This window comes from Megachile rotundata, chromosome 8 (assembly GCF_050947335.1).
Source record: "Megachile rotundata isolate GNS110a chromosome 8, iyMegRotu1, whole genome shotgun sequence".
NCBI lineage: Eukaryota > Metazoa > Arthropoda > Insecta > Hymenoptera > Megachilidae > Megachile > Megachile rotundata.
The window spans coordinates 16,333,361-16,343,598 of NC_134990.1; the positions used below are offsets into that span (position 1 = coordinate 16,333,361).

General features: G+C 33.2%; 2 protein-coding genes across 3 annotated transcripts; one reads left to right on the forward strand and one right to left on the reverse strand.

Annotated features, from left to right (window-relative positions):
• Positions 1-273: 273 nt before the first annotated feature.
• Positions 274-8,318, reverse strand: LOC100878447 (uncharacterized). 2 transcript variants are annotated; one of them, XM_012284118.2, is made up of 8 exons: positions 7,580-8,318; positions 5,422-7,048; positions 5,069-5,303; positions 4,880-4,989; positions 4,552-4,798; positions 4,218-4,422; positions 3,941-4,142; positions 274-3,854 (listed from the first exon to the last, which is right to left on the reverse strand). In XM_012284118.2, exons 1-8 carry the CDS (start codon positions 7,807-7,809, stop codon positions 2,079-2,081), a joined length of 4,632 nt encoding a protein of 1,543 aa, XP_012139508.2. In that variant the 5' UTR covers positions 7,810-8,318; the 3' UTR covers positions 274-2,078. The 2 variants fall into 2 exon arrangements, with proteins under 2 accessions (XP_012139508.2, XP_012139507.2); XM_012284117.2 differs by having other exon boundaries at positions 274-3,857; positions 7,580-8,315.
• Positions 8,319-8,723: 405 nt separating this feature from the next.
• On the forward strand, positions 8,724-9,874 carry LOC100878334 (ATP synthase subunit d, mitochondrial). The gene is made up of 3 exons (XM_003702714.3): positions 8,724-8,927; positions 9,266-9,434; positions 9,506-9,874. The coding sequence occupies exons 1-3, from the start codon at positions 8,812-8,814 to the stop codon at positions 9,734-9,736; spliced, it is 516 nt and encodes a 171-aa protein (XP_003702762.1). The 5' UTR covers positions 8,724-8,811; the 3' UTR covers positions 9,737-9,874.
• The last annotated feature ends 364 nt before the right edge of the window (positions 9,875-10,238 follow it).

Here is a 10,238-nt window from a genome sequence, read left to right on the forward strand (position 1 = left end):
GCTGTATCCATAAAGCGCGAATACACGCGTCAATTCAAAACCGAACCTATTGAACGTTAGCTTTCAATAGGTACACATTTTACTTCAATTATAGACGAAAAAATTGTTGAGACTTTGATGATATTATTACCTTTTATATTTTATTCTATTCATTTTGTTTGCTATATTACGAAATTCGATACAAATGTATTCCATATTATATTTGTACTTGTGAACATTGTTAAAGTTCTTTGTAATTATAGCTAGTAATACATGAATAGATGAACAAGAAGGTAATTGATTATTTCTGCGTTTATTTATAATATTCTTTTTTTTTAAACAAAAAAGTAAAACAACAGAAATCACTTTTTAAACTGATTCAATAAAAATGGGAAGCCCTAAATTACGAAAACGTAATTTAAAATATAAAAAAGAAAGAAACGCGTAGAAAAACATCAATAATAAAAATACATTTAAAAAAATGATCAGAATTAAAGCGATTAAAAAACTTATCGTTTCGTTACCTGACCTAAAGGATGTGCAACACATATACACATCTATCGACGTATTTACATACCTGCGTATATATACATTCGTATATACACATGCATTTGCATAAAACATGTCCACACGCGAAACATACATTCAGTCATACATACATACATACGTACATTTAGCTTTATGTTATGTACCTACTAATCGTTAACGCTACGAGTATTTTTACGTAATACAAAATAATCGGCAGGTTTATGTTAAAAACGCACGTACAATAATGAACGTTTTGTTTTGGCACAAAAATTACACGATATTTTATTCTTTGGTTCTTATAAACTGTTTATAAGAAAAAGAAATTAAAACAGATGTGAAAGCTATGTGAACCTAGTTGTGGATTTTGCAAATGAATTTGATTTTATTATTGCCAATCTTAGTTTGTAATTCTTTTTGTGTGTAACAACGAACAAACTATTAAATAAAAATTGCAGCTTTTACAGCGAACGATTCATTTACAATCTCCGCAACATTACAATATATAATTTACGATTAATACTTCGAAATTAATATAATATGACTAGAATAAAAATGAACATTTAAGTTTCATTATCACTATGCAGATTCACTTATAGCTATCATTAGGCAACTCGATTGATTTTTTCCCTGAACCGAGAATTGTCGCGACTAATTAAAACCATGATTTAAATCTTTTGAAAGATAAAAAATGTTATATCCATAAATACTATCGCAGCATTTTTTTCGTTTTTTTTTTTTTCCTAAATTCGAAGACATCATCGGTGATGATATTCTTGTTAAAATATCCAAAGAAAATATTGTTGTACAAATGTATATTGTTGCTGCCATGATTTTCAAGTATTTTCTTGTCATTAAACAAGAAGCAGAAGAATATATATTTGAAGTAATATTTTGTGTAAAGTATTTGATATCTCTCCAGAAGAGTACACTACCTTTTATTAGAAAATGTAATTGTCATGTTCGAATTTATTATATAGTTATAGAAAAAATGTGCATCATATAAATATTTAATCTAAAAGATGAGAAATTAATTGGTTCTTCTAATTAGGTATCGTACCTGTAATCGCCCAACAAATTTTCTCCTACAATTTTGTCCATAAATAGTTTAAAAAAATAATGTTCATTTCAAAAATAATAAATACACATCATATTTCGCTATACATTTTTCGACACATTCTACCTTTTTGTGTTTGTGCGCATCTCTGTTTCAGGATTGTACTTTAATCCGAAAGGTAAGGATCTACGAGTAGTTTTGAACGTGTTTTAAATTGGATTTTATTATTTACTGATCGTATTTCGATAAGTAAAAAAACATCTCTAATTCAACGAGCATAAAAAGTTCCCTCCTACAAAACACAAAATACTCGAGTTATAGTAGAAATTTTTTAAGGAATTATATATAAATGAATTGTCATTTCGTGTGCGAAACGAACTTACAAATAGAATGATGTGTTACATGGAAGAGATTATTTGAAGAAAGTTTATGTATATGAAAGAGGAAACAAATGTGAACGAATGTAACAGAACAAGAGTAATTAGAAATATTGCAAATGATTGAAGAGAATTATGAATTAGTAATAACCGGAATAATGATGATAGCCTGGTCTAGGTGGATGATACGGTGCAGGACTTACAGGATAACTTGGATTATATCCCGGCAAAGGAGGCGGTGGTGGAGGGGAAGATAAAATTCGTCCGTCCACCACATCAGGTACGATGTGTGGATTACCGGAAGCTGTGGACTGAGGACTGGTTATTACGCGAGCTCCGGATCCGTGTAAATGATGAGATCTTGAAAGAGTAAGATCGACAGTATGTCGTCCACCGGGAGTAAGATCCAAACTTACAATTCTCAAAACTTCGCTGTGAGAATAAGATGATGGGGGAGGAGGTGGTGGTGGTGGTGGAGGCGGAGGTGGCGGTGGTGGAGGTGGGGGAGCTGGAGGAGGAGGCGGTGGAGGAGGAGGTGGTGGTGGTGGCGGTGGTATTGAAGGCGGTGGTAAAGGAGCTGTCACAGCAACAGAGGGACCAGATGATACCTGAGAAGCTACTGAAAGAGAAGTGGGTGATGATATTGAGTAACCTCCGGTTCTACTAAGATCAACACTCTGTCTTTCCGCAATTTCGTATAAATGATGATGATGATACCGTGAGTTTTGTAGCTGAACGCCAAATCCATGATGGAATCCTCTAGCAGACATGTCCAAACCTTGAAGCTCTCCATTAAGAACAAGAGGCTCAAAACTTGACCTTTCTCTGGTAAAGTCTTGATCGAGAGAATCGTATTTATACGACGTCGAAAGATCTAGTTGCATCGCCTTTTCTTTTACAGACAGACTGAGATTTTGTGCAACAGAATCACCTTCGTCACTGGACAAATTGTCTGTGGGTATTTGATGATGATGATGGTGATGGTGGTGGTGATGATGATGATGTACGTCTTGATAACGTGGATTTGGTGTGGCCGAGGGTGACACTAAATCTTCCTGCTGAATATGAATATAATTGTTTGGTGAAGAAACGCGTGGCATTTCTTCGTGGTGTAAATACTGATCAATATTATGTGTTCTTGGTGTATCAATATAATCAACAGGTCGGTGTAGTTGATAATCGACGTGTAAGTGCGTAGGCGGTGTATTTCGATTGTCCGGTGTAGGTACTGGAGATATCAGTTCCTCTTGTTGCTGCATGTAAGAATCTAAGTGATTCGGTGATCTCTGAGGTAACGGAGAATGTAGCTGACTGGATATCGAATAAAGATTTGTATCTCGATCGTTGTCCTCCAGTATTGGACTGGTTACAGCTCCTATATCTCTTTCAGCAGCATCAAGAGCTGCTTCGACTAATAAACTAGCACTCGCACTTTCAGTTCTTCTATAAACACTAAGACCTAACTTACTATTTTCTATAATCCCTTGCACTCTAGCTGTACTCGTCGATGAAGTAACTTTCTCATCGATTTCTTTTCTACTGTCTTCAAAATCGTAAGTACTTCCAGTAACGATGCTCGACGATAAATGCGAGATTGTATTAGACACTATGGTTGAATCGGAAGTAATCGGAGGATTAAACTCTCCGAGCCATTTTTTACTACCTTTACTTTGTAATCTAGAGGTACCATAAAGATCTGTCTCCGTGCGAACATTTTCTACTGTTGTCTCAAGAGTTGATGCATTCATTGAAAGTGATGGTGTTGAAATTCTTGAATTATGCTCCGTTTTATATTTGGACGCAGAGCTCGTTCCAAATTCAATAATAGTTGAATGCATGGAACTGTTTGGTGTTTCAGTTTTCAAGTCGTGTTTAGAGTTACTATCGTCTAAAGAAGTTTCGTTGCTGTTATCATCCTGCTGAAAGAGTTACAGGAAAAACAATGCATAATTCAAGCTTCAAATATGTATGTTTCAGAGAGGTATGTTGATTCGAGACATACCTGAGAAATTCTTTTACTAGGTCGAGGTGTCTTTCCGCGACCAACATCTTCGACGAGTCCACCGCTATACGCATCGAAAGTGTACGCAACGGAACGTTCAATTTTTGGCATCATTTCTTCCGTAAGGCCATGTACTTTTTTATAATGAAATTGTAAACATTGCTTGGTAGTAAAAGCTGCTTTACAACTGTTCTCTTTACATCTGAAAATCAAGGGGAATTTGTTTTTTAATGTCTTTTATACATAATCCAAAAAATACTAGTTACTGCAATCTTACTTGAACGGTTTTACTCCACTATGTGTTAACATGTGTATTTTTAAATTACTCTTATTCTGAAACATTTTTCCGCATCGATCACAAGTTGCAGCGCCAACGACATCTTTATGATGAACTTCTTTCATATGCCGTTGAAGCGCAGCACGAGAACCAAGAAGTTTCAGACAGAGTTTACATTGAAATTCTCGGAGTACTTCGGACATATCTAAGTATTAATGTATTTGTATAAATTACAATTTAAGTTAAATACTAAGAATTCAAATGAAAGTTCAATTAAATAGTAACAGATAAAATTCATTAAATATTTTACATGCCATAGTATGCAAACTCTTACCGCTATGCATTCGTTTGATATGCACTTTCAGTTTTTGTGGCTGACAAAATTTCCGCCCACAAAAATCACATAATGGTCTCGAACGTTGTGGATTTTGTGAGCATCCGTAGGTTCGATGCATTTCAAGGTAATTTAATCGTAAAAAGAATTTTTTACAATACTGGCACTGATATGCTCCTCGACCAGCATGTAATTCTGCAGCATGTTTCATTATGTTATCTTTACCTAAAACAGCAGCTCCACATACCTAAACAACATATAGTTGACATTATTAATTTTTTTTCGTAAAACCAATCTGAGGAAATAAAGTTAGTTAATTCTTTCCTACCTTACAATGATATTTTCTTATGGTCAAACTGTAGTTGGTATCATGAAAAATGCAACAATGCAAGCGATAATATATCGGATGAGCAAAATTTAAATTACATCCCCCACAATCTAGACAGGACAAAAAGAAGTAAAAGAAATAATAACTAATTCACTATCAATGTTGAAACTAAAAAAGATGATACCATACTCGTTTTGTCTACTTTATTTTTTCGTGTCCATGCCGAAGATTGCGAATCTGCCCAGTATGTTAGTTCCATTCCCGATACAATATTTTGAGTGGTAACAAGGTGCAGTTCTCCTTGTTTTGTAATTACTGCAACACTTCGTTCTTCTTTTGTGTCAGCGGGTCTAATATAACGAATCCAATTACTTTTTAATGGATTAGTGGTACTTATGTACAAGGTTTTACCATTATTATCTATCTAAAAAAAAAAAGAATATACCCCTTTATCACAGAAACACCTAATGAATATTATATTTTATATACATTATACAAATTAATTTATGAAAGAAATATAAGAAATATTGCATTGATTTTACCTCCCAAATATGTCTCATAGGGAAATCATCAGGAATATCCATTTCCTTAACTGGTTTTCCAACAAGAGGACCTAATTTAACATGCATTGGAACAGAACTTTTCGCATATATTCCGAGTCCGTGCTCTGAATTAGTGATTTTTAACTCAAAACATTCGGGTAAAGAATCCCTAGCGTATAATGGTCGATCAGCATCTAAAATTAACTGCTTTTCCTCTTTTTGAGCCTTCACCTTTGTTTTGCAATGTTCATTCAACACAGAATCATCATCAGACTCTATGTTATCTTCTGTTGCTTTCCCATATCCTTCAGACATAGGATCATCTGACTTTATAGCCTTTAAAACTTCGATATTTCCTTTATGCTTGTTTAACCAATCTTCATAGGATATGGAGTCTGGAATTGCATACTGGGGCATATTTAATGGACAGGCATCCTGCAAGTGGCGATTATTGCATTCTTGACAAAGTTTTATTTTAATAGCTAATCTTTGAGGCTCAGACATTAAATTTTCAACGTTTGTCTCAGTTTGAAGCTTTTCAACCATAACAGCCAATGTATCATTTGCTACAGAACAAATGTTCTTATCTTCCTGCATGATTATGCCATCCTGTGGTGCTTTCCGTACATCATGATGCTTACGATTTTTATGTTCATTAGTATGTTTGTGCCTCTTTTTTCTATGCTTATGTACAGAATCATCTATAACTTCATCAGATGAATCTTCCTTTCTATTTTCGTCATTTTCATCTTCGATATCGTACTTCAACCGTTTCCGTTTCTTCTTTAATTTTCGATCTTCTACTTCTTGAACCATATTTGTATCAATATTTGAACAATAAGAATTTGCATTATCAACTTCATGATGGTCATCATATGGAATGCTGCCAGAAACATTTTCATCATCCTTTATCTCATTAGACTGAACATGAAAAGCAGCATCAGCTGTTAAATTTGTGATTTGTTCAGTTGCATTTTCAATACTTTGAGTAATAGGAGAAGTTGTTAAACTATTAGACTTTGAGTACTCCCTTTTGTCATCATCTGTCATTATCCTCTTTGCATCATTTTTAATTTCGTGGTAAACTACATTTTTATTAGTATTTACATTTTCTATAAATTCTATACTATCTATGTGTTCAGTCTTTGCCATAACAGATTCAATGGTCTTCTTAGCAGCACGAAGACTATTTTTTAAATTCGACTTGACATCTATATCACTGAGTAATCTAGAATTATCTGTTTTAATAGAAATTTGTTCCTCATCTTTTAATATTACATCACTAGATAGTGGTTTAATGGTTTCTACAGTTGAAACAGGATCGACAGTTTTAAGATGTTTCTTCTTTTTCCTTTTATCTTTGTGATGCTTAGCTTTATTTTTGTGATGTTTGGATCTTGCACTACGCAGAACACGTAATTCAACATCGTCGGATAATTTGGTTTGGGCTGTATCAACTGAAGGTGCCTCAGACTCTGAAATTACTCCAACGTTTTGTTTCCTTAAGCTTCGACGTAGAGACTCTCTTGTATCTTCCATCAAGTTTTCAGTCGACATCGTTTCTGTTTTATCCCCCTTATCCTGATCCATTTCCCTTTCTTCTTCTTCATTGCACTTTGTACTGTGCCTTTTAAGAAAAAATATATAAACAATTCAGAAAAATCTATACACAAAAAGAATAATTTTTAAAACAAAATCTAAGTTTTATGTTATTAAGTATACAATAACCAAAAATTGGAATTAATATAAAGTGAAAAATTGTCAATAGTTGCTAACTCAGACATAAGTGCTGCAAGAAAATCGATTTATCTAAATTTCTCGTTTGTCATAGAATAAATCGAACATTTCTGTCATACTGACATATTTGTTTCCATCAAAAATAAAAATTATGAAATGTAATAAAGTCAACTAAGTCTATAACAGTGTTTCCACTGAATAAGTAATTATTGATTATTTTCATCCCTTAACGTCAACTATACAATATGGCGATTCGAGGGAAAACTTAGACATAGTGCAAAAGCTTCGTTTTTTAATAATAAAACACTTCAATTTTATTTAAATACTTTTTTCTAATGGAAACTAAATAATATTAAAGCATATATCTTAATTTATCGAAGAAAAAATAAATTGTATTTACGAAAAATTTACTTAAATTTACCTGGATGCAGATTCAGCAAGATCAAGTAAATAAACTGCAACATCTTCATCGGTTGACAGGCCTAAGCGCTTCTTAAGAGAAAGCCAACGCTTGCCGTTCGTAAGACCAATGCGAACACTTCGAAAGTGTTTCGTTTTCGATTCCGACGCTATTCCAGGATTACTGTTTTTATGATGAGAACTTCTCGTTAACCCCGACTCTCTCACATGCCTTGTGCTTTTCTTCGGCATAACTACATCGTAGATCTGCCGGTATTAAAGCGGCGAACTTGAAGCTACCGCGGAGGTCGCGCACCGATATTATCCTATCCTCTTTATGCTCACCGCCTGACCATTGCCGCCCACTCCGCCCGTTCCACCCACCCTTGTCACTCACCACCCCAACAACCACGCACCACTCGCACCCACCTAATGTCCATTTTACTCCCTCTACTCCTACCTTATTTTACTTTCCTTTTCCATACCCCATGTACCCCGTGACCACGATCTTTCTCTTCTATCGATCCTGCAGTCCACGCTTCATCACTATGTATGTGCAACTATGTATGTTGCATCTATGTATGCACGTTGTGCGTCACGCGCGTGCATGCACGGTTACATTATAGTACACATATAAGTGTGTATGCATACACTGTGCATATGCACGTTTTGTAAATATGTACAAATTATGACTTGCACATAACATGCAGTCATATATATTATTTGCATGATTTAAACAAATATTGTTGATTCTTGTTAATTTTATCAAAAATAAGGTTGAATGAAATATTTTAAACTTATGCCAACCAAGTACCTACGAAAACATATTTCAACAAGTGTTATTTTACATACATATAAATATGAGATAAATGTATACATACTGAATATCTGCAATTACAAAACATATATAACTAATTGGAAAATTGTTTCTTCTAATAGTTAATTTATTGATCTGTGCTTGTATTTGATTTAATTTTACATAAAAATTAAATAAATTTTGTATATATTTATATAAGTAATGTATATATGTTACTTATCGAAATATCTCGCACACTGTGCGAGATAAGTATCGATTAATTCGACATTTTTAAATCGAATCCTCATATCGATTATAGTGTGATCGATGTTATATCTCGCTAGACAGGAGTTTCGAGTAGTCGATAGATAGAACTTTATAATTTGTTGAGTTAGGAAGCACTCCTAGACGGAGGTTGGTCTGTACGTCAACGGGTGGATTTGATACATGATCTAAAAATGTCACGAAAAGCGATTAAAGTTATAAACTGGGCAGCTCTTGCCGAGCGAATTCCAGAAGCTGAAAAAGCTGCATTGGCCGCTTTTAAATCTAAATCTGACCAATATTTACAACGGTTAGTAAGCTTCACCAAATCAATTCTTCACTTACACATATAATGTTATATAATATTTGCACATGTACATTTTTGTTTTGTTAAAGTTAAATGACTTAACAGATATCTTAATATCCATTTAAGAATTGTAACTAAACTTTTATCACCTTTTAATTGAACAGAAATTTTTACATGGAAATGTAATACCAAGATGTCATAACCTGCATGTTCAAAGGCTGTAATAATTTTAAGATCATTTTGTATTAAAGCAAGCAAAAAGTATAGTGCTATTTTGTAAAAAAATAACTTAGATTATAACAAAAAATTTATTGATATAAAGATAAATTAATATTTTACAGTATGATGGCCAACCCTGAATCTCCACCAGCGATTGATTGGGCATACTATAAGAAAAATATTTCAGCTCCTAGTTTAGTAGAAAAATTTCAAAAAGAGTATGAAGCATTATCAATACCATATCCAGCTGATAAATATACATCAGCAATTGAGGCTGCAGAGAAGGAATCTGTAATAAAATTTGTTTGTTTATATTTTATATTTTTACGTTGTACATTTTAATGACATTATGTATGTTGTAGGCTAAAGAAATAGACCAGCTTAAGCAAAACGTAGATAAGGAGATTAATGTGTTACAAGCAGAAATAGCAGATATAAAAGCTATGCTACCAATTCAGCTAATGACAGCAGAGGATTATTGTATCCTATATCCTGATGGAACATGGAGTAAAGAGAACATTTCATTATGGCCCCATTCAGAGGATGCTCAAGATACTCCTGAAGATGAATTGCCCGATGAAGAAGAACATTAAATTGTACATGTCAATATAGTTAATATAATCTTGTAATACTAAACGTTATATTATTAGTGTATTTAACTATTGATAATAGTCAAATTTAAAAGACTTTGGAAACTATCAGAATATTAAATACACAGTAATACAAATTTATTTGTGTTTTTATAATTATAAAAAGAATGTTTAACCTATATGTAGTTAATTTCAGTCATTTATTAAGATTATACCGTTCTTGTAAATAAAAACTTGTAAATAAAAGGTTATAATTTAAAAAGGTTACTAGATCGCATAGTGTTCAATATAAATTAGCTTGTTGAATATATTGTATGAAATTTTTATCATAAAAACTTGATGAATGTAATAGAAAAAATAAAAAGCAACGACGAGAGAATAATCTGCAGAGATATTAAAGGTTTGTTTTCAAGTAATACAGTACAGTGAGACAGATTAAGTTTTTTATACAAATTTGATGATTTGGTCGATTTAGACCAATCACTTACTTAAATTAAACTAGACA

Bases quoted from the DNA above. Each gene is read 5' to 3' on its own strand.
- LOC100878447 (XM_012284117.2), bottom strand. From the start codon at position 7,809: ATGCCGAAGAAAAGCACAAGGCATGTGAGAGAGTCGGGGTTAACGAGA. The intron at 7,049-7,579 runs GTAAATTTAAGT...TTTTCTTAAAAG, and splicing joins CTTGCTGAATCTGCATCCAG to GCACAGTACAAAGTGCAATG. The intron at 5,304-5,421 runs GTAAAATCAATG...TTTTTTTTTTAG, and splicing joins CTATGAGACATATTTGGGAG to ATAGATAATAATGGTAAAAC.
- LOC100878334 (XM_003702714.3), top strand. From the start codon at position 8,812: ATGTCACGAAAAGCGATTAAAGTTATAAACTGGGCAGCTCTTGCCGAG. The intron at 8,928-9,265 runs GTTAGTAAGCTT...AATATTTTACAG, and splicing joins TCTGACCAATATTTACAACG to TATGATGGCCAACCCTGAAT. The intron at 9,435-9,505 runs GTAATAAAATTT...TGTATGTTGTAG, and splicing joins AGGCTGCAGAGAAGGAATCT to GCTAAAGAAATAGACCAGCT.